Genomic DNA, 25,135 nt, shown 5'->3' on the forward strand with positions numbered 1-25,135 from the left:
AAACATTGTAGTTTAGCAGCGCCACCGTGTGGTCACAACGTGTAAGGTCACAAATCTCATCGCTTAGGACAGTTGTATTTGTATTTAAATTCAAGTTTTGGTTGTTTTTAATTGTTCATAAATATTTAGCTTAGTATTTAAATTGCATTTAAATGTAATCATAATTAAAATGAATGTAATGTAATAAATTAAATATAAAAATGAATGCAAAATAAATTAAATAGGCTATACCAAAAAAATAAAAAATAAATTATTCATTAATACTTGCTTAGAATATAATTTACATTTAATTAACAAATTAAATTAAATATAATGCATGAAATGTAAAAATAAATAAAATATACCATGTAAATAAAAACCGAATCGTTCATTAATATTTTGCTTTAAATACAATTTAGATGTAATTAATAATTACAATAAATGCTAAATAGTAGGCCTAAATGAAATATTAAAATAAATGCAAAATAAATTAAATGTACCAAATAAAATAAACTAAATTTTTAATGAAAGTTTCATTTCAAATAAAATCCAAATTTAATGAATAATTAAAATAAACACAACGTAATAATAAAAAAAAACTATACAATTAAAAGCAAAATACAACTATCAAATTTTAAAAATATAAACGAAATAAAAACTTTTCAAATTGTTTATAAATATTCGGTTTAGATACAACTCAAATATATATAATAATTCAAATAAGCGTGATATAACTAATTAAAAATAAATATAAATACAAAATAAATTAAATATACCAAACAATAAAAAACATTTATAACCAAAATATGTTGTCTTAAATATAATTAATTATCAAAATAAATGAAAAATAAGGAATCAAATATTAATAATGCAAAATTAATATACAAAAACAACATGAATGAAATATACAAAATAACAACCGTAGCTGGCGATTATACTTAATCTTACTTAATTACTTAATATTTTTTCTAATATATCAATATGAGGACATGATGACCAGTAAATGCTTTGATACGATAAAAATTCTACGTTTGACTTGTATTTTGTAAAAACACTCCGCTTCCGCTACTTCAGGAATGCGCTTCCGGGCAGAGCGCTCTTTATCTCCGACTTCACCGTCGTTTATCTTGTTATGGTGAGGGACGCCCAGTGGAAACACCTTCTACCTGTCCGCGGATTTTCAGTGTTTAAACCCGACCTAAACTCTAAGTCAAGCCGCTACCTGGACTGGAGATGGAGATATCCATGGAGGCGGAAGATGGAGAGCGCAGGTAAACAAAAACAGTAATATTGAACACTTACAGCAGACCAGAGTTTGACAGCTAGACTCGCAGCTCTAGTTATGGTGCTAAATTAAATAGTTTTATCATCTCATACCTTTGTATATATACGTTTAAATTATATATGTGTACACTAAAAATCTTGTTTGTGAAGATCATATCGAGCTAGCTGGCTAGTGCGTTTGGACATCCTACTATGGTGAAGACTTCGCTAATGAATATTAATTCCGCCACGGTACGTTTGCCCTCAAAGCGTCTCATCTGATTGGCCGAGCTGTATATGGTATTATGTAAGCAGGAGGATTAGCCAATGGGAGGCTTGGCGCTCGCGGAAGCGTTCGGTGTCGTGATTAATATTAATGATCTCGCCTTCGCCGTATAGTATGTTCTAACAGCTTAGACTCGCAGCGAATAACAACAGTCTTGTGACCCGCTCACATTTAGCTGGTAAATAGCAGACCTAAGCGCGAAATTTCATTTCAAGCGGTTATTTTTTTGTGTGGTGTTTGCTCTTGGGAGCTGAAGTTCGCATGAAAGGTCATAACAGAAACTCTCCTTAAAATAAGTCACACTTGTGGTCTTTGGTCAAAAATGACCGACCATTGGAAATGAATGGGAAATCGACAAAAACACAAACATTCAGAGAACACTTACGCACACACACCTACACACACACCTACACACACGCACACCTACGCCTATGAACTGGTGTGAATGTAACACAGCAAATATGTAAAATAAAAGCAATAATTCAACCACAATGCAATAAAAAGCAAGGAAGCAAAACATCAAGAATGCAAAACAGACACCCCCCCCTCCCCCCCACACACACACACAATTATACACAAATGAATTGATACGGCTATACATTATCATTTTAATGTTTTGTATAACAAAATGCTTTCTCTGTGTTGAGGGACCTGTTTCATAAAACAAGTTTACCAAATAAGCCAGGCTTATTTAATTTAGTCTGACTTATTTTGAACCAAATCAGCTGACAGTAAGTCAGACTAACTGAAATAAACCTGGCTTATTTGGTAAACTTGTTTTATGTAAGAGGCCCCTGGTGTGACTGTAGTAATACACTGATTCTTGAGAACTGGGACAAAACGGGGTGCAAAATTGATTAGTATCTCTTGAGTCTTCGGGTTTAAATCGTTTGTTAATCACATGACAGCCCCATAATCTTAACCTATTCAGTCTGAGCCGGAAAGAGAATTGATTAGTTCATCTCTTGAGTCTTTGGGTTTGAGTCATTCGTTAATCACGTGACAGCCCCGTAATCTTAACCAATTCAGTCTGAGCCGGAAAGTTTTGTTAACCTATTCGGTGGTTTAGTCCCATGCCTCGAGACACTTCAAATCAACACTTAAAAAAAAAACTAAACTAAACCTTTTAATTTAAACCGAATGTCTAAATATATATCTCAACCCACAACTTAATAAATTAGAAAAATTATAGGGAACACTTTAAGGTTCATTAGTTAACATTATTAACGTGAACTAAGAATGAACGACTTCTACAGAATTTATTAATCTTAGTTAATGTTATTTTCAGCATTTACTAATGCATTAAGATCACAATTTGTGTTTGTTAACATTAAAGCACTGTGAATTAACATGAATAAACAATGAACGACTGTATTTTCATGAATAAATGCATTGTTCATTGTTTGTTCATGTTGGTTAATACATGAACGAATGTTAACAAATGACACCTTATTGTAAAGTGTTACCGAATTATAGAATTTATAAGTGTTTTATACAGAGCTATATAGGAATCTATGGGCTAAACCATGGAATTGAAGATGTTTTTCTTATCGTACTCCGACCAGATGGCACTAATCTGGCTTAAAAAATTGGATTTTAAAGGCATTGATTCTATTTTAACATGAAATACTGCATTCATTGAAAAGTAATATTTTTTTTTAAACAATGTGTATTATTTTCAATGAGAAGAAATTGATCATAAATATTAATTAGTACATGAAATTCTCAAAATACAAAATATAGAACAAAAAGTAAAATTAATGTAATGTTTTTACCTTTTATAGCGATTTTTTTCAAAAACGTTTTAGAAAACGGGGCCGAGTTCAAATCAAACTTGTAGCCAATCAGCAGTAAGGGGCGTGTCTACTCATGATGTGGTGGGGAGAGCGTTCAGTGAACAGCCAGAAAGATAGAGATGGTGAATAAAAAACAAAAGAGGAAAACGTCTGCAGAACGATAAGGCAAGAAGTAGGAGAGAACTCAAGGAGCAAAAGGCCTGCGATCGGACGCCGAGGCTGCTTTGTTTCTTTTGGTGTGTGATAGACTAGAGTAAACAGTAATAGCACGTGCAGCAGCAGCCTCCCCCAGGTCCTAAAGCCTGTTCGGTAAGGAGTTTTAATCTAATTCAATTAGATTACACAAATAACATTTAGACTGTTTCTGATTAAATAAAGCGATAATTGATGTCATAAAATAATGAGTATGTTTTGATTTAAAGGTCAGAAGCTACAGCTTATATAAAAAACCAAACATGACACTACTAAATAAAATAATTTTATATATATTGATTTAGTCGTAAATGTGTAATACGTTTTATTTTTTAAGCAAATTATCTCTAAAATATTTTCAGAATTTTTCCAACTCTTTAGACCATCTACAAATGTTAAATCTTAAAATAAAATTAAGGTTAACACTGCATCTTTCTGGGAAAAAAATGCAACGATTGATATGTAATGGTTATTTTCAAAGCTTCAATGTACTATCAAATTATTGTTTATTTAATTCTAACAAATAAGTTCGTTAAAAACTAACCAAAATTACAAATATTTTGCTTATAATTTCTACACAGGAGAGACTTGGTGGTGTTTCCAAACAAATGGAAATATATCGGTATCGGAATCGGCCAAAATGAGTTGAAAAACACTATAGTATTTACTATAAATTACTATAGCATTTTTAACGGATTATGATATTAGGTTATATCGTTTTAAAATGTTCATAATCAGATTACAGTTACTTTATGGATTACGTGATTGCATTTTATTCACACAATGGCAATAAATTATTCACATTTTGATTCACCCCATTTTTTTTTATTTTTCTAATATACATGAGACTAATAATTACAGAAGTTACTAAACACTGCCGATGCATAGACGTGAAAAACAACACCTTTGTCTCATATGTTTATTATAAAAGCAATTTACATGTGTTTTCTTCAGATGGGAACACTGGAAGCTTCTGTCTAATCTGAAGACGACTGTTGAAGGGCTACTGTCCACCAACAACCCTAATGTGTGGTCCCGCTATGGGGGTCTTCAGCGCCTGCACAAGGACATGAACAACATCCTGGGCCATGGCCTCAAACACGAACAGGTGTGGAGGAACATCAGCGTTTTTCTTGAAAGTACCTAAAATATCCTGTGGTGACAGCAGGAATATGTTTAAAACGACGTCCTGATTTACCAGGAACCATTAGACACAAATAAGCTCTGTGGCTAATCAGACGAGGAAGAGTGTTTTTAAGTTTCGTTACTACTTTGTTTTACTTTCTGTACCTAACTGGGGATAAGAAATGGCCTCTGTGGCCTTTCCAACAAAGAAAATATTGTTAGTTTATAGATTAACGTCATGAAACCTACATCAGGATTAATATACTCTGCTGGCTAAATGTTTCTGATCAGTAAGTTTTTATCTATTTTTTTTAACGTTTTTGAAAAAAGTCTCTCTTAGTCACCAAGGCTGCATTTATTTGATCAGGAAAGCACTAAAACTGTAATGTTGTGAAATATTGTTACAATTTATAATAGCATTTTGACATTTTTTTTAGTTATATTGTAAAATATATTTTATTCCTGTGATGCAAAGCTGAATTTTCAGCATCATTACTCCAGTCTTCAGTGTCACATGATCACATTTTAAAATATGTAAAAACAGAAAATAGTTATTTTAAATTGTAATGATATTTCACAATATTACTGTGTTTTTACTGCATTTTTGATCAAATAAATTCAGACTTGGTGAGCAGAAGAGACCTTTTTCAAAACCGGAAGTGTTTCTTTGAAAATCTCTAGTTTTTATATGTTTAAAGTCTGCATTAAATAGAAATTCATATCTATTTTCTAAATGCACTTTATTAGTTTTATTCTGAATTGAGCATGTCATTTTTTTAATTTACATGTCATGACAGTCGGGGAATAAACCAATCAGCGTAGAGGGGCGTTTCATTCCCGCCCACATGTAGAGATCGAATATTCAAGTAGTTTATTCGATTTCTATTCCTGAGCATAAAAACAAAAAATGAAGCAGATTTCTTTTTTTTTTTTTTTTCAGATTTCAATATTAAATAATAATAAACAAAGATTGAATAGAAGATATGCTGATTCATGACCTTCTGTTACTTCAGTTTCATCAGGAATTTCAGTTCCATTTAATTGTTTTATGCAGTGTTTTATTTGCTATTTTTACAAATAAAATACAATAAAATGATAAAATACCTTTTTATTTTTACTTATAGATAAAACTTTGTCAGCCAGATGCCAATCAAATGACAAACAACTGCTGCTTCATTTTACTTTAAATTGAAATTTTACTATAATAAATTTATTTATAATTTCAGATCTCTATTTTTAGACACTTTTGTTGTTGTTTAAATGCAACTTTTTTGTTTTATTTAAATATTTTTCTCTTTTGTTATTAATAACAGTGTTGTCAAGCACAGAAGTGACCAAACACATTTTCAATGTACGAATCATTACGCTGTGGTACAAGATCTAATTTGGTTATTTTGTTTTGCAGATTTACTATAAACAAAAAGACTACTGGCGTTTCGTGTGGTGTGTGCGGTATCTCTGTCCTCATCTCGCCTGTCATGTAGAACAGGTATTTGTCAGTCCAGTGAATATTTCCCACGGGAAGCTTGTTTTGACACCTTCAGTGAGATTTTTGACTCCTCGTTCTCTCTCTTTCAGTTCAGTCAGCTGGAGCCGGTGTTGAGCAGCGGCGTTCAGAGTTTTGGCGAGGGTTATAAAGCCGAGCGTTGGCTTCTACACAGCCTCCAAGGTCACATCTTATCTGCCCAGCTCAAACCGCTGCTGCAGCATAAGACAAATACACAGAAATATTACAATGGTAACTCAACATCCTCCAAACCTGTAGCATCTTCACTTACGTATACGGTTTTCCTGTGTGTGAAAATGTTGTTGGTTGTCCTCTTCTGTAGACGGGGCCTTCCTGTTGAGTGAACCACACGTGTCTGCCATGTTCCAGTGTCTGGAGGCCGTAGAGCAGAATAACCCTCGAATGCTGGCTCTCATAGAGGTGAGAAACTTGACCTCCTGGTAGAGGAAGTCTGTAATCGATTCATATTAGTAAGGTTTTTTTCTACATAGTGATTCTAGAGGATGTGATTAAGCATAACAAAGAAGAGAAATGTTTTTCCTGGTCTTTGTTGAATCCAAACAGTGATGGAAACTCGAGTCTGAGAACCAGACTTAAAGGGATAGTTCACCCAAAAATGAAAATCCTGTCATCATTTACTAACCCTCAAGCTGTTCCAAACTTGTATGAGTTTCTTTCTCATGCTGAACATAAAAGACGATATTTTGATGAATTGGGGTAACCAGTTTATTGGGTGAACTATCCCTTTAAGTCACAAATCAATATTAACTTGGTTTGTAAACAACTGACTTGAGACATTTTTAGCAGTGTTGGTATCACTAATTAAAAGTAGAACTGTCAATCATTTCAAATTTTTAATCTTAATTATTTAATTAATCGCAATTTAGTTGCTCATTAACTTTGGCTGAGAAATCGCCCCCTTAAAGATCATTTAAAGTCATTATTATCTTAAATGAGAAAAGCATGAAATGGATATTACAAAAAAAAAAACTATTAAAAACACTTTCTGTTAATTTAAATAAAGCTAAAGTAAATTGTAAATATTAGATGAAAAACTGAACGAAAGTTTGAAATGTTGCCTTGGCAACTAACTTAATTACTAAAATATGATAGTTATAATTACACTTAAGTACTAAAATTACTAACTGAAATAAAACTAAAACTGAAGTAGAAGTAAAAAACTAACAAAAATAAAAGCTATTTTAAAATTAATAATAAAAAATAAGCATATACATTTTTTAAATCTTATTCAGAACTATAAAAAAAGTACATTATACTAAAATATCACTGGATTTTAGCTGTGGAAGCATAATTTTAATACCATTACTGTCAAAGTTTGTTATTATTTAAACTTAACATTGAAAAGCATAGATTTCTTGCATGACAGAAATTCGCTGCCCAAAGGCATTACCAAGATGGCCAGCGAGTGGATCGGCTGAGGGGTGTGCGAAATTGACAAATTTAATCCCCATATTTATTGCAATTTTTCCAGTAATGATAATTAAACTATTTTACTGAGTGTGTTTTTGTGCTGGTACCTTGGCTGGTTTAGGCCTGTCATGGATAAATACATATAACACTAAAACTGCCAGTAGGTGGCAGCAAGCCCCTCCCTTAATGAGTGATTCATTGAATCATTCACTGAAATGGCTAAATTTAAACGGCTGATTCATTTAGAAACGAAGCAAGTAGTTTATGAATGGATCATTGAAACATTGACTCAAATAATTTGTTCAAAAACAAATTTATTCAGGAACAAAACGCAGCATTGTTTGTTGTTTGTTGAACAGTTATATAAAATTAATATCACGTGATCACACTTATGTGCTAATATTTAGGAAAATTGCACTGATGCTTGTGTGATATTACTTAACTAAATCACATCTTACAAATTTACAATAAAAACGACAGACAAACAAACAGGAAGTGTTTCTTTTATTACTTTACTTGAATTATAAGGGAGTTCTAACTGCATTCCACTAGGCTTCATCACGCAGTGAATGCTTATTGTTTGTTTTTGCGAAGTGATTGACACATGAGACGATGTCAGCTCGCATATCGCTAAAACAACAGTTACGTTATTATCGCAGACGATAAATATCGCAAACCCCTAGATCGGCTTGCCTTAAAAGGGCATGCAACCCGTTAATGCTATGCTAAGCTAGTAGGCTAAGCTGTTAGTTTGCTAACTGAAGCCTAAGCAAAGAAACATTTTTAATTTGATATTTAACTTCTGTGATATTATGATATATATATATATATATATATATATATATATATATATATATATATATATATATATATATATATATATATATATATATATATATATATATATATATATATATATATATATATATATATATATATATATATAATTTGAAAGACTTTTCATTTAGAATTCTGGGATTAGGTGATTTTGTTGGGCTGCAGTGCGTAGTTTGGTTTTTGTCCAAACCCTCCAAGCATTGACTAAACATGTGCAGCAGTGACCCTGCAGTGTAAAACAAAACTGCTTTGGCAATCTAAAAGAGGTTTTAAATGTCCTTCACTGGTAGGAATTCATTTGTTTGGGTTTATTGAGGCCAAAGTCCATAGAAAGCTTTTGTTATAAGCTGAGAAGGGTTTAATAATGCGAGGTCCTCTGAATTCTTTATACCAGAAAACAGTTCCCTTCATAAACCTGTCCTGTGAAGTGTTTATTTGTAGGATAATGACAGTCAATGTTTGTGTTTGTCCATGATCTCATCTCCCATGCTTGGTTGTTATCTCACTGAATGTCTGGAACAAATTCCTCTTTTCACAGAGCTTTCATTGATCTATCCAATAAACATCTTTCCTATCAGATCAGACCATTGACGCAAGATCAATATATACAATAAGTCATTTTGAAAAAGAAAACCCCTTAGACGGGGTTTAATAAACATACAATAAACATGTTTTATTGCATTTTATGATTATGAATTGTTATAAAGGATTATGTAAATTTAGGTTAGTTAAACTGTTGACGTTTAAAGCTAGCTAGCTGAGTAACATCCAGTTTTTAAGGGATCAGGGTTTGGCTGGTTAGCATAGTCCTTTTAGCCTCTTCTGGTAGATACCACAACTACACCAACTTACTTTGTTTTAACATATTAAACTTAGTTAGTTAGCTAACTAAAGTACAGTTTTTAAGGAGTCATGGTTTGGTTGGCATAGTCCTTTTAACTTCTTATGGATATCGTAACTACACCAGCTTACTTCAATTTAACTTGGTTAAACATATCAAAATGTTTATAGCTAGTTAGCTAGTTAACTAAACATCCAGTTTTTCAAGGGGTCATGATTAGAATGGTTAGAATAGCCCTTTTAGCCTCTGCTGGTAGATACCATAACTACACAATACCATCTCACTTCAATTTAAGTTAAACTGTCAACAGGTGTCTAGCTAGCTAGGTAACTACATCCAGTTTTTCAAAAGGTCGTGGTTTGGCTGGTTAGCCTAGCTTATTTAGCCCCTGGTGGTAAATACCATAAAGATATATACGTAGATGCGTCATTAGCGACTGTTTCTATGGGCCACGATTAGTGATCGAACGATATTGATTTTTTTTATAACGATACCAATTATTTGCATGTTTATGTGCCCGATAACCGATATGCAGAACCGATATTTATTTACTGTTATAAAGTTAATAAATGACTGCGTGAAGCAAGTCCATACTTCACTTTGGTTTTTCCTCCTTTCAGTCATCTTAACAAAAAATGTTTTGAGAATTAGCAGTCTTTCATGCAGGGCTCTAGACTCATTCTTCCCACTGATCTCACTTTTGCACTAACTTTCTCAGTTAGTCGCACGAGCACATAATTTGGTTGCAATTTGTTTTTTGTTTTTGCTACAACATTTGATTAATCAATGCATGCTGATGAACTTTTATCATAGTTTAGTTATATGGTAACGAAAGTGTTCAACATTCAACTCGTTCTTTTTTTATCAGTATTATTTGTGATTTAAATTTTGTGATCAGGAATTCCTTTTTTTCGTGCGCTTTCGCTTTCAAATTCAGATCTTGGTGTCACATTTTACAAGAAAAGATCATTGTGTTTTGCTTGTATCTATACACCTTTCATTTTTTAAGAGGAAACAAAAGATGGATTCATTGTTATTCTTAATTAAAAAGCACAACAACAATAAAACTGTACGTTGACAATGACAAACTAGCTTACATAACATTTATTAACAAAAACGAATAAGACGAGGCATGGCACAGGACACATCACATGCTGTCTTATATACCGAGTATATTACAGAATGTTTAGCAAACTCTGAGGAAGCAAATAAATATTAATATATATTTTTTTTAAATTAAGGAAAGCCTCCATAGCGTAACGTGAGGTAAACAGCAAAGATAACAAGCTTCTCAAAACGAAAACGAAAAGAAAAGTAAAACTAAACTGGCTGTCGCTGACAGGACTTGCATGTTTTTTCTACAAGAACAGCAGCATGTTCACCTTCTCTGGTTTAAGAAGCGGTCTTTTACTGTAGTTTGAAAACAAAATCCTCCGTCCGCGACGCGCACCTTCGCGCTCGTGGTGACGCGGCGAGTATAAACCAGGCTCTACTGAAGCGCTCGTGCTGACGCGGCGAGTATAAACCAGGCTCTACTGAAGCGCTCGTGCTGACGCGGCGAGTATAAACCAGGCTCTACTGAAGCGCTCGTGCTGACGCGCCGAGTATAAACCAGGCTCTACTGAAGCGCTCGTGTTGACGCGGCGAGTATAAACCAGGCTCTACTGAAGCGCTCGTGTTGACGCGCTGAGTATAAACCAGGCTCTACTGAAGCGCTCGTGTTGACGCGGCGAGTATAAACCAGGCTCTACTGAAGCGCTCGTGCTGACGCGCCGAGTATAAACCAGGCTCTACTGAAGCGCTCGTGCTGACGCGGCGAGTATAAACCAGGCTCTACTGAAGCGCTCGTGCTGACGCGGCGAGTATAAACCAGGTTCTACTGAAGCGCTCGTGCTGACGCGGCGAGTATAAACCAGGTTCTACTGAAGCGCTCGTGCTGACGCGCCGAGTATAAACCAGGCTCTACTGAAGCGCTCGTGTTGACGCGCCGAGTATAAACCAGGCTCTACTGAAGCGCTCGTGTTGACGCGGCGAGTATAAACCAGGCTCTACTGAAGCGCTCGTGCTGACGCGGCGAGTATAAACCAGGCTCTACTGAAGCGCTCGTGCTGACGCGGCGAGTATAAACCAGGCTCTACTGAAGCGCTCGTGCTGACGCGCCGAGTATAAACCAGGCTTTACTGAAGCGCTCGTGCTGACGCGGCGAGTATAAACCAGGCTCTACTGAAGCGCTCGTGCTGACGCGCCGAGTATAAACCAGGCTCTACTGAAGCGCTCGTGCTGACGCGCCGAGTATAAACCAGGCTCTACTGAAGCGCTCGTGCTGACGCGCCGAGTATAAACCAGGCTCTACTGAAGCGCTCGTGCTGACGCGCCGAGTATAAACCAGGCTCTACTGAAGCGCTCGCGCTGAAAGCACCTCTCTTCACGTGATCAGTGAAATCTGACTCCTGCTATAATGTGCTGCGGCTGGCAGCGTGCGCTGTATGAAACAGACGCTTTGGAGCAGCGCAGACCAGGCACTCGTACAAATGCGACCACGTCAAATTTTAACTCGCAAAAAATGACCATTTTGGTCGCAGTCTAGAGCCCTGTCATGTTAAATTCAATCTTCGTATTACAACAATAAAAAACATTTTATTCATTAAAAAGCTTTAGCAGCAACACTAATATTAGCAGTAAGCAAAATAAACGTAGAAAGTCTAATGTTTTCAAATGGAGAAAATAAAGGACAGGAGTCATATCAACTTCATTTTTAACTACAGTTTTAGTAGGTTTATAAGCTGTTTAATAGGCTAAAGAGTGAAGAATAATTCACTGGATAATGTTAATTCACGGAATAATATTCTCTGGAATATTGGAATATAACAAGCATTGTATTTTATTGCATTTCTCAACTGGCATGCTCTGAATTATGCTGCTGACAGCGCGGTTTATCTGTGCATTTACACAGAACTATAGGCTACTCAAACTGCCATCGATTGCAGAGATAATAAATAATTCATTTCCATAGAGTTGTATTAATTTAGATGTTTATAAACAAAATAATGGTTATATAGTAAGTGTTAATACAATTTAGGGTGCTTCAAAAAAGTGAATCTTGTTAAAAGTTACATGCAGTGGCCGTGCTGAGCATTGAGCATCAACCGCTGAGTGAACTGCGATATGAAAGCGGCTTCACGAGAATAACGATGAGCATATAGACAACAGAGAGAGAATTAAATTCAGCGCTTTTATTTCCAACATGCAATCATTCATGGCTGTATTTAATTCATGCAAAGTTACGTCTTTATTGGGAGAGGACTTGACGGATTATCTACGTGACTCTGACTTCACGAGACTAATAGACCACAGAGAGAGAATTCAATTCAGCGCTTTTATTTCCAACATGCGCTAATTCATGGCTGTGTTATTTCAGGGAAAGTTATATCTTTATAGGGACAGGGCTTGACAGAGTATCTTATTTATCATATTTCTTAGAGCCAAGTTGCATAAACTACATATCAGGCATTTATGTAATACATCTAATTTGTGCATTAATGCCTGTAATATTAAATAGTTTACTAACTACAGCAAATCAAGTACCTGCACGCCGTTGCTGTGTCGTCTCCCCTCAGATGCGCTGCAATTGCGATCCTGCGCGCAATTCTCAAAACACCCACAAGATGGCGGTGTTTATCGGTGAATCCCATATAACAAAACCGATATCAGATTATGGAAAAATGCTTAAATATCGGGAAAATATCGGTAAATCGATATATCGGTCGAGCTCTAGCCACGATACCTAAGCCATCCGTCATTTTTGGAACGGTCTGCAAACCTTTGAGTGCGTTGACTGTGTGCGTCTACAACAGCACGTTATGTAAAAACCATGACTATACTATACCATCTCACTTCAATTTAAGTTAACTGTCAACATGTGTCTAGCTAGCTAGCTAACGAACTACATAACATCCAGTTTTCAATCAGTGTTGGTTGACTGGTTAGCATAGCTTATTTAGGCCATGCTGGTAGACAACATAACTACACCATTTTCAATACAAGTTAGTTAAAATGTCAGCATGTTTTAAATAACATCCAGTTTTTCAAAAGGTCATGGTTTGGTTGGTTAGCATAGCGCTTTTAGCCTCTGTTGGTAGTCATTATAACTACTCCATCTTACTACATTGTTGGCCTTCACTGTAACCATGCATTTCTACATGCTGGTATGTAAATTTCTTCTGTCTCTTTTGTCTTCAAAGCTTTCGCACATGAAAGAGTCTCCGTTTGGTTTGCTGAAGAGTCAGAGTTTGTGTTTGCTTCCTGGGGCCACAGGAATTTGGAGGATTGCGGACAATTCAGAGTCCCGTCGGCTCACAACGTCCCAGAGCTGCCTTACAGAGATTCCCAGCACCCTACTCTCCAAGAGCAGCTCAGGTCAGCAGGTTTCAGAGAACAACAGCTAGCTCTGTAGCTCCATTACCACACTAAATGCTTGCCTTGTTTACACACAAAATGCCCCAGAAAACGGTATGCTATTTGGTGAGAAAACTAGGGATGGAAGGTGGGCAGTTAGCAATGCTTGCAATGAAGAAATCTGACCGTTGCTTAGTATCACAGTGCATCTCTTTGTTTGTCGTGAAGATGTCACTCCATCCAGCAGCACTCAGGGAGCTCCATGGGTGTGCAGTAGAGGAAACCAGGACGCAGGAATCCCCCAGATCTCCACTGAGCCCGCATCAACCGCTCAGCCCGAGATCCGGGATTGTGTGGAAGCGGATCTGGATGACGGCCCGGAGTACCTGGCTATCGGTAATCTGGGGAAGCACAAACGGCGCGACTCGTCCAGCTCCACTCAGAGCAGTGAACACATGGGGACTCAGGGTGACGCCCACACTCCTTCGGCTCCGCCCCCGCCGCGCCGCTGCTCCTTCTCAGAGGCTCAGAGAACCACAGGGCGGAGCTCGAGGGGCCACATCCGGTCTCTGTCTGACACGGGCATCACGCAGAAGCAGAAAAATGGTGCGTACAAACAGTTCTTTGGAACACAGGCCTTGTCAAAACTAACGAAAAGAGCGAAACTACTAACAAAGCAATATTTATTGGTGTAAAAGCCTGTTTACGCCAAGGACATTAACTATAAGGATAACTCAAGATAATTGTTCTAATTTTATGAGAATAGCGACATCCACGCCACAGCTATATCGATAATGGCACAAAGTAACGATATGGTTGGAATCACTTTCAGAACTATTTTTTTTCTAGCTATTTAGTAAAATACATGAAAAAAAGTCTGCATGCTCTCATATGCGAGATAAAAGCAGTTTACTGAAAAAACATTAAGCATTAAGGCAAACGTTTCAGTCACATTTGACATTTTCCAGTGCCAAGCATGTTTGCCTTGGTGCCTTGTTTCTTCAGTAAAGCGCTTTTATCTCGTATTTGAGAGTGTGTGGACTTTTTTTTTCAAGGATTTTACTTTTTGGAACTTTTTTGGTCTACGCACTTCGGTTGATTGTTTTGAAGGTTTTTTTCCCATGTTTTTCGTGCTATTGAACAATAAAAACTTCAATCATAAGCCACCCAACTTAAAAGAGCTTGAGCATTTAAAGTGAAAACGTACTAAAAATTTAATATTTTATGTCAAATAAATATTAAACAAAATATTTTGGAATCTAAAAATGCTGTAAAATCAAAGCAATATGTCTAAGTTATGTTCCAAATTTGAAGTTAACATTACAAAATTTGAGGTTCCTATCAGATTTTGTTTAGGCGCTATAGCAAAAATAGCCACCAGTTGACAACCAAACTCCAATTCATACAATTTATACAATTCTTTCACTACATAACCACCAAAATATGTGTTTTGTCAATATTAGAAGAGTTTTGGTTATTAAATACTGTAGTACATTTTGTAATATGGCACTGCCCACTGAAAGGTTTTAAATTACTGTTATCATGATAACGCAAAGTCCGATTTCAAAATAGTTTTCACAAGATGAATTTTGAGGGTTTAAGCTGTCAAATTATATAAAATTTAAAATTGATCCTATTTACTTTCTCTACTTTTTTATTTTTCTGTCATGTTTCACCTAAAAATACATCAGATTATGAAAGTCAAATTGGCTGTTCACTCACTTTAAATGATCTATAATGTTAACTAGCTTGATTTTAATTTAAAAATATGGCATTCCCATACACATCTGCAATAAAAAATGTAAAAACAGATCTCTAAACCTTGCTTCTAGCTGTTGTACCTCTTGTGCTCTTTGGTCTTGCTGTGGATCAGGGTGATATTTTCTCTGCTTCAACTCTATTCTTTCTCTTTTTCTTCTCTGTATGGAAAGGAGGGAATCACAGGAAAATCACCATTATTATTGAGGACCCTGTCGCAGGTTTGCACTGCCGTGGTGCTGCATCTTGTCCACCCCTCCGTTTCTCTTACCCATGCATGATTCGCTGTTGCCGCTTTTTATTTAGTTTTTTTTCTTCAGCTTTTGGCATTGTTTGTCAAGCTGTTGCACAACATTCCTGTCCTGTGCCATTCCATTTTGTTCTTATTTCAATTTAGTGAAATTTTACACAGTTGTGCCTGGAAAGTTGTAAATATTAAATTTTTCTCAGTTTCCTTTTAGTCTCTTCTGTTTTTTGGCCTTCGTGTTATCAGTTATAAACATTCAAACACTACATGTTGTGTAGCTCTAAAGTTTCATCAGTGTTTATCATGGATCAGATCCTGCACCAGGAAGACGCACTTGTTATCTTCCTTATCCTAATATCATGTATTTGTGCATAATTCGTATCATGTTTTTCTGTATTTCCCAGAGTCTGTTGCAGCTACACCAATTTCAAAGAGCTGTGGTCCTTTCTCGCCCCAGAGCAGCGACAGCAGCACCAACAGTTCCCTTTATATGGAGTCTAGTGAGTGAATTCACCTTTTGTCTTTCTTTGGGTGAATGACGTGATGCTTTCAATCTATTAATTTATTCAAAAATACATTAAAAATGCAATTCATGCTTACAATGACCTAAATGCACTACTTCTTTGAAGAGCATGTTTTTATTTAAAAGTTTGTTTGATATTTTTTGTGAGCATAGTCAAAATGTAAGGGTGGTACAAATGTTCTGAAGGAATATGTGTATTAACATTTTCTTTCTTTAAATAAAATACATTTAACACAACTACTTTAGTGCTTGTTAATATTTGACAAATTTTGGCCATCAAAAGTAATGTGGTACAAACAAGATGCTGAAACATTTGACCATTTTAATGACCGCAAGATTAGTTCATGTTGTGAAATGTCATTTGGTACAACTGTACTGATATTGTAATGAAGAAAGAATGAAATTAAATAAAAAATGAATAAAGGCGTTTGACATTTAATTTTTTTTTATATAAAAATAATTTGACAACTGTTTACTACTTATTTAAAAATGTTTGTCCAATTAATCAATGTCATTTGGTGCAACAAAAAAGTCATGTGGTACAACATGAGATATGCAGGGTTACTTAAAATGTCAAATAAATTGACCTTTTTATGATTGCAAGATTAGTTGAGGTTATAAAATGTCATGTGGTACAACTGTCTTGATATCATAATGAAAAAAGTTGTTATTCTTTATAAAATTGTATCACAACTTCTGTCCCTCTAATCAAAGTCATGTGGTATGACTAAAGTCTTGCAGTTCAACCAACATACTGAAATATGCAGAAACGAGACAAGAACAAGTCTCTTAAAATATCAGATAATTACTACTTTTTTTTTTTTTTTTTTTTTTATGATGGCAAAATCAGTTCTGGTTGTAATATGTCATGTGGTGTGACTTCCAAAAAGCTGATATTTCTTAATTAATAATTTTTGGATATTTGTTAAAAAAATGATTTATTTATTTATATATATATATAAATAAACAAACCTTTTTGAAAATAATTATTAAGACTCATTACACTCACATGTATTTGAGGTGTAAGGAAAAAAATGATTACTTTCCACTTGATGGCTACACCGCATGACACTTTTGTCAAAAAAATGATTTTTTTTTTTTGTTCCAAAACTATACAAAACAAACATGAACACAAAGTGCACATTTCTACATAGATTTCCTTCTCTTCATCATGGACACTTGCATATTTTATCGAATTATATTGAAAAATCATAATCTTAAACATGCCTTCATGCTTACAGATGGCAGCCAGTACAACAGCGTCCCAGATGGATTGTTCCGCAGGCCGTCTAAGGGTCAGAGTCTGATCAGCTACCTCTCCGAGCAGGACTTTGGCAGCTGTGCTGATCTGGAAAAGGCAAGTGCAAACTCACTTGCGCTCAGCGTCTCATATATGGTGTTCATAACTCACATTCATATCCCATCACTGCAGGAAAACGCCCACTTCAGCATCTCTGAGTCTCTGATCGCGGCCATCGAGCTGATGAAGTGTAACATGCACAGGCCGGTGGCGGAGGAAGAGGGCGATAGCGACTCGGAAATCCAGCAGCTCAAACAGAAAATCCGTCTGCGCAGACTGCAGATACGCCGTACGCGGATAAAGCCTCCGGTCTCCTCTAATAACCGTAAGACTGAGGTCGTTTGCAATCAAGAGGGAAATTAAATGTAAACAAGATGTGTGCAATGTATAGTTATTGTTTGTTTTTTTTTTTCCACAGAAACCCCATCTGCGGATAGTGGCGGCTCACGGAGGAGCTCCCAGGATTCCTTTCACCCCTCTGACTCCGGCTCGGATAGAGATGTGGAGGATATCGAGCTCAAAGGTAGGAGCTCCAGGCAGGACCTCATTCCCGCTTGTGATCGTATAATCATCCTCACGATTGTCCTCATTACCCATAATGCCATGTGATGAGAAATGTTTGCATCCCAATCACATGACTGATTTCTAACCGATTATGCTTATTTTTGATCCCTAATTTGTAACTTTGAATCAACTTTGTTTTTTTCTTGATTGTGTTTTAGCAGGAAAGAGCAGAATAATCATTTGAGGTGTTATTCTTAATACATTAGACTTCAGTACTCAAATCAATGTGAAAACAAAATTAACACACGTTTACACACATAGATATTCACTCTAATTGGATAACGTTTAATGTGGTTAAAAATCTTGTTGCACTTGCAAATGTCATATTACTGTATTGAAAAGGACATTGGCAATACTTTTAACCTTCATAATGTGACATTTCAAAAGATCATAGAAATGTTTAGCTAGAAATAATGTATTGTGGGACAAATGGGTAATATTTATAAAACGTGTTTCTAAATTTTAATAAAACATAAGTCATATTGTGCAACCAACATCCTGAAACACACACACAAACTGTCCCTTAAAAAAGCCAAATGATTTTTTTTATTTTGAATAAAACATTTTAATTGCAAATGGTATTGTCTAAAATAATCTCCAAATAAATATGCACCTGCTATAAAATATTTGTGCACAATATAGGAACATATTAATAAAGCACCATATTTTCTACAATGTACCAGATTTCTATATATATAATTTTTTTTTTTTTTTTTTTTTTTTATTCATCACAGAAGAAACCAGTTTTTAAATATTAAATTAAATATCATTTTTGAATAATGTGCAGTTTCTGCATTGATGAATGGTGACCAGGACATTTATTAAGACCGTAGTTGTGGCCCGTTTAGATTTCCTGTTGTTTATATAAACTGTTCGACACCAGAAATGGGTGTCTGGTTGAGGATACAGTCTCTGGTCTCTGTCTCTCAGATGGCAGTGATGGTCAGTCCCTGCTGGCGGTGTCTCAGAGCGGCCTGTCCCTGTCACTCGCATCCCTCTTCTCAGGTACCAGAGACAGACAGAGAAAGGGTCTCACAGCCTATGATGGTGGGATCAGAGGAGTCAGGGCTTTTAGACTCTGTAGCTGTAGTTGGTGGCTGTTCCTGCTTTTTCCTCTGCTTTGCTTGTTCATCCCCTCTCACAAGTGTCCATCCCATGTGTCAGTATGCATGTTATATAAGCCTCTTGTTTGATGTTTTATTTATTATATGTGCTAATAAACTTGCAACCTTTAGCACTGCTTTCCTGCATTATGATGGGTGTGTCTCAAAAATGATACAGTATTATTATATAAGAATGGCTTCAATCATGTGCCCTAATCTCTTTTGTTAATATTAATCAGTAAATTTAAAGTTTTCTTATCTTAATGCTTCAATTCATAACCAGTGCCATGAATTGCAATCTGTTTCTCAATCTCAGTGCAATCTCTTTGTTTATCAACTTATGTAATATTAGGACACAAGGCATTTGCGAAATAAAATCTAAATATAATTCTATGTATATTTATAAAAATATGTGTAATGTTTAAATATTTGTGATTATTTTTTTTTAAATATAACAAGTTAAGTAATGAAATACTAAGTTTTTTTGAAATTTATTGTAACAAAATATGCCATATTTCATTTTTAAGATTTCTCCAAATATTTTAGGAATGCTAAGTGTTGCTAAGCCAAGCATGCAGTAATGTAAAAATGCCAAATAATGTCTGATTTATTGGACTGTCGCTTCTTCTTATACAGTAGATGTTATTGGAGAAAGTTTTAACCGTTTTATTCTCATTGTTGTCAGATGCAGACATCAAGCGCAGTGCTTCCAGCAGCAGGTCCTTCCTCGGCTCCGACTCCATGTAAGAACATCGCAAATGTCTTTTTGTTTGGGCGATCTTTTTGTGGTCGTGAAGTCCAGAGGTTTTGAGTTTTGAACAGTATCCAAAACTGATTGGTGATCTGCTGTAATGACCCTCTCCACAGCTCTCCATCAATGCTACAGTCAAACTCAGCAGAGTCGGTGGCGATGGGTCTCCTCAGGCAGTTTGAGGGCATGCAGCTGCCCGCCGCCTCAGAGCTCGACTGGCTGGTTCCAGAACAAGACGCTCCTCAAAAAGTACCACAACTTCTCCATTTATATTCTTAGGCCTGAAACACTCTCTGATGCTGATGAATCACATTCGATTATGAACGCGATATTGCGTAGCTTGTCAGTGAACTCTGTGTACTAATTCCCGCTCCATCTGATGGAGTTTTACTACTAATCGCAGAACCGGCTTTACTGACGAGATGCGCTTGATCATCACATGCAATTTATTGTTCAGCCCTACTTAAACGTGTATCTTTCCTGTTTTCTTATGGCCTCAAAACAGCCCAAAATCTCAAATTTTATAAGTGCATGAAAAAGCACGTAGTGATTGTAACTGAAGATGTCTCAATTTCTGCTAATTTTAGCGTGTTTTTTGTTGCTGTTTTGTTTTAAAGCTCCTTCCAATACCAGATTCTCTTCCCATTTCACCTGATGACGGCGAACACGCAGACATTTACAAGTTACGCATCCGAGTGCGAGGGAATTTGGAGTGGGCTCCTCCCAGACCACAGATCATCTTCAGCATCCACCCTCCTCCAAAGTGAGACCATCTCCATCAGTGTTCAGCTCCATTCCCTTCATGACATGCTTCTGTAACGTATCTATCTCTCCATTTATCTGTCAGGAGGAAAGTGGTGGTGGCCAAACAGAACTACCGCTGCGCCGGCTGCGGCATTCGAATCGATCCAGGTACAAAACACACACACGCGTTGTACAAATACAGCTTGATTTCCTTGACTCTGTGGGTTCACGCTGGTGGTTTCTCTGTGTAATAGACTACATCAAGAGGCTGAGGTACTGTGAGTATTTGGGCCGCTACTTTTGCCAGTGCTGTCATGAGAACGCACAGGCCGTCATACCAGGAAAGATCATCAGGAAGTGGGACTTCAGTAAAAGCTACGTCAGCAACTTTTCCAGGGACTTGCTGGCCAAAATCGCAGGGGACCCGCTGTTCAACCTGAACGACATCAACAGCGGCCTGTACAAGAAAGTCAGAGCCCTGGAAACAGTGCGCGTACGTTACACACCGTCTCATGACTTCTTTTTAAACACCAACATTTGCTCCTCTTTAAGAATTGATGCATCAATTTAGTTGAACTTACTAATTTAGTTACTTTTGTAGTGTGATAATAATATTAATATAATACAATAATATATAACATGGAATATAAATAAATAATAATTAAAAAAAATTATATAAAATACATTTTCTATTCATCAAAGAATCATTGAAGCTGCTGAAAATTCAGCTTTGCCATGACAGGAATAAATAATATTTTAAAATGTACTAATTTACTAAAAAAGTGGTTGAATTGTAATAATATTTCACAGCATTACCATTTTTACTTTCGATCAAATAATTTTTGAAAGAATACTTCCAAAGATTTTTGTATAATATGTAATGCTTCTAATTGTGATTTGTATTGTTTAATTAAGAATGAATTTACTGTATTACAGGCATTGAGGGAACAGTTGAACCACATGAAGAATCTCTTAAGAATGTGCCGTTTGGCTAAAGAGTGAGTGTATTTCCTGCACGGTTTCTTCGAGACAGCACTGAAGAGATCTGCGTCTCAAGTCTCTGTTCTGTTGACAGGGTTCTGGATCAGTTGGACACTCTTCCTGGACATCTGACCGAAGACTTTCACCTGTTCTCTCTCAACGACCTCACGGCTGTCCGCAGCGGTGGTCTGGCGCCAAAGCTGCGAGATCTGCTGCGCCTCGGCTCCAGCCACGTCACGGACTGCGTGGTGAGGAGCCATTCACACACAGCTTGACAGGACCTACAGAACACTGTGTTTCATGGTCTAGATTTGCGGTTGATTTAGATGATCAGGTTTATTGGTTCTTCTCTTGTTGTTCTCCCACAGCTCTGCCAGGCCAAGGGCTTCATTTGTGAGTTCTGTGGAAATGACAAGGACATTATCTTCCCTTACGAGCTCAACAAGTGCCTGCGCTGTGAAGGTGAGCCTCTTATTGATTGATCAATGCATTTGTTTATGCATTTGTTTATTTCTGCATTTCTTATGTATTTATTTCTAAATTTGTTACACTTATGCATTCATGCATTTATTTATAAATTGAAAAGTATTTCGAATTTAGTTTATTTCTACATTTAATTTTTTCATTCCTACATTTATTTATAAGTGTGTTATGCATGTATACATTTAAAATACTTTTCAATTTATAAATAAATGCACGCAGAAATAAATGTATAAATACACTTATGTACTCGTTTATTTATGCATTTATACAGTCACTTGTTTATGCATTTATGGATTTATTTATACGTTTATGCATTTTTTAGCAATTTTTCCATTTATGCATTTATTTATACAATTATGCATTTATTTATTTGCATAAATGAATAAAATGTATATATAAATAAAGGTATGCTTTTATTTATTCTGCTTTTTATTTTTCTGCTTTTATTTCTACATTTATTTAGGAATTATTTCTTATTTTTTCTATATTTAAGCAATTATTTCAACATTAATTTATGCATTTATGTGTGCACTATACACATTTATTTATGCATGTATTTATACAATCATTTGTTTATGCATTCATGGATTTATTTCTGCATTTATGGATTTATTTATACGTTTATGCATTTTTTTAGCAATTTTTCATTTATGCATTTATATGCATAAATGAATAAAATTTATATATAAAGATATGCTTTTATTTATTCTGCTTTTTATTTTTCTGATTTTATTTCTACATTTATTTAGGAATTTATTTCTTATTTTTTCTATATTTAAGCAATTATTTCAACATTAGTTTGTTATGCATTTATACATTTAAGTTTATGCGTTTATACATTTGTGTACACTTATATACACATTTATGCATGTATTTATACAATTATTTGTTTGTTTATAGATTTATGAATTCTTGCCTTAGTGTATAATACATAATGTAAATGTTATTTATACAATTATGCATTTATTTATATGAATAATTGAATAAAATGTATGCATACATTTATGTATTTATGTTTATGCATTTATACATTTGTTTTTGTTTATTCTGCTTTTTAATGTATTTGTTTATTTATACATTTATGTATATATGCTTTTGTGTGTTTATACGTTAATGCATTTTTTTTGCATTTATAATTTTATTTTTTTTTTTTTTTTAAGCTAAACTACAATGTTTTCTTTAGGTATTTTCCCCATGTTATGGTGGTTGGATGTAATGGTGTGTTTTTTTTGTTGTGCAGACTGTCATGCGTGCTATCATAAGACCTGCTTTAAGGGAGGGAAGCAGTGTCCTCGCTGTCTGAGACTCGCTGAGAGGAGAGAGCGGATGGCTCGCAAGAACATGGAGGAGCAGGAGGACAGAGAGGAGGACGAGGCCAGCGGGACCTAACACACAACCCCAGTATGATTTCACCAGAGCACAGCGCAGCAGTGAATGTAGTGACTGATATTCAGCCAAAATTTTCTTGATTCCCGTCCCGAATAAGCTGCTCTAAAAGTCCTGCTGACTGCAGCACAATGGATCATTAATGCTAAAGAGTTTTTTTTGTGCAAACAAGCGTTTCTATTTTTAAGGACTGCTGACTTCAGACACAAAATCGTATTTTTTTTTTTTACTATGTGCCATGTTTTTGTTTGTTTGTTGCCTCCGTCCTTAAAAATCCAATTTGTTTTAATCAACAGGCTGTCGAGTCCTGTCATAAGCTTTATTGTGTAATGTTTTTGTCTGTCTGCTTTTTGTTGGTTATATTTAAGCGTATAATTAGTTGTGTGCCTCTTAAATGGCTGTTAGTTTATATCGATGAGAGACAGGGAAGGGCAGCTGAACTCCAGCGAGTTTTGCACAACCTTTGTTTCCCGAGAAGTTTCTAGAAATGCCAGGTTAAAGCTTACTGTGTTAAAGATCAAAGCTACTAAAACAAAAAATGCCTCATTCGTGAAATGCAAGCCAAATGAATTTGTAAATTGTAAATAAATTATATTAATTTAATGCAACACTAAACGCTGAATTTCAAGTAAAACAAATTATGTGAATGTCTATTAACAATTGAAGCGTAAATTGTCATATTGAACTGAATGCAACTATTTATGTAAGAATTAGGTTTTTTTTTTTTTTGCACTAGTTTGTACAGAAATTCAGTTTGCTTTTTCGTAAAACCATTTTAGACCGAGATTTGCTCTGGTTACATAAATTGTTTTGTTTTGTGAACATTTTAACCAGATATATAAATAAAACCAATTCGTAAAACCATTCTTGCGGAAGTTACTTTTAAATTTGTTTTGCTCAAGTTTCACATATGAGGCCCAATGCTGGTCTTTAATTGTAAATTTGAAGGTCTTTTTGCTTCAGCATTTTGCACCGACCAAAAAATGATACTGTATATTTTCCGTCCCATGTTACACAAAAAATGTCTTGTTAGTTTTTTTTTTTAATTTGCACTAGTTTGATGTTTGTTTAAACGAGAACTGTATTAATGTTTGAGCCAGAACATCATTCCAACATCTCACATTCAGTCCAAAATCTTGCACAGTGGCCCATACTCATCCAATGAAGCTACTCATTGAAAAATAAATTTGTACCTAAGTGTTACTTGTTTAAAAGAGTTTATTACATTGGTAAGTTGTATTCAAATTCTCTACATCATACATACTGGCCCTAAGTTAGAGTAGTATTTAAAAGAAAATTTATTCAAGAGCCCTATTGTTTGCTGCTGTGAGTATATCTGAAGCAATAACGACCATGTGCTACTCTGCCACAGGTGTTAAATGACTTGAATGTACTGTCCTTAAGTATATGAGATTGAACGAATGAATAAACTTGCTTTTGTGTGGTTGCTTATGAGATCTAACATTAAGTTTGTAATGTTTCATTTGATCCTGCTGATGATCTCAACTTGAGCTTCTTGTTGTAAAATTACTGAGTTGCCTTTTTTATTCAGGGGCTTTTGATGCACTACTTGAGAACATGCACATATATAATTTCTTATGTAAATCTATGTAACTGACAATAAAAGATGTTTAGACTGCCTT

The 25,135-nt window shown here is 35.4% G+C and overlaps 1 protein-coding gene across 2 annotated transcripts; it reads left to right on the forward strand.

The window, feature by feature from the left end:
- Window positions 1–1,046: 1,046 nt before the first annotated feature.
- Window positions 1,047–25,134, forward strand: LOC306875505 (run domain Beclin-1-interacting and cysteine-rich domain-containing protein-like). 2 transcript variants are annotated; one of them, XM_079426131.1, is made up of 21 exons: window positions 1,047–1,250; window positions 4,471–4,624; window positions 6,047–6,130; window positions 6,220–6,379; window positions 6,471–6,568; window positions 13,499–13,673; window positions 13,881–14,258; window positions 16,062–16,157; window positions 17,422–17,537; window positions 17,613–17,805; window positions 17,899–18,003; window positions 18,975–19,049; window positions 19,833–19,890; window positions 20,015–20,147; window positions 20,516–20,661; window positions 20,746–20,810; window positions 20,897–21,135; window positions 21,579–21,640; window positions 21,718–21,871; window positions 21,992–22,085; window positions 23,347–25,134. In XM_079426131.1, exons 1-21 carry the CDS (start codon window positions 1,213–1,215, stop codon window positions 23,493–23,495), a joined length of 2,772 nt encoding a protein of 923 aa, XP_079282257.1. In that variant the 5' UTR covers window positions 1,047–1,212; the 3' UTR covers window positions 23,496–25,134. The 2 variants fall into 2 exon arrangements, with proteins under 2 accessions (XP_079282257.1, XP_079282258.1); XM_079426132.1 differs by lacking the exon at window positions 18,975–19,049 and having other exon boundaries at window positions 1,064–1,250; window positions 23,347–25,133.
- The last annotated feature ends 1 nt before the right edge of the window (window position 25,135 follows it).

The sequence above is a fragment of the Barbus barbus genome, assembly GCF_936440315.1.
Source record: "Barbus barbus genome assembly, chromosome: 9".
Lineage (NCBI taxonomy): Eukaryota > Metazoa > Chordata > Actinopteri > Cypriniformes > Cyprinidae > Barbus > Barbus barbus.

Excerpts from the sequence above, each read along its gene's own strand:
- LOC306875505 (XM_079426131.1), top strand. The coding sequence starts at position 1,213 with ATGGAGATATCCATGGAGGCGGAAGATGGAGAGCGCAG. Across the intron at positions 16,158-17,421 it reads TTCCCTTTATATGGAGTCTA|ATGGCAGCCAGTACAACAGC; the intron begins GTGAGTGAATTC and ends TCATGCTTACAG. Across the intron at positions 19,050-19,832 it reads ACTCGCATCCCTCTTCTCAG|ATGCAGACATCAAGCGCAGT; the intron begins GTACCAGAGACA and ends CATTGTTGTCAG.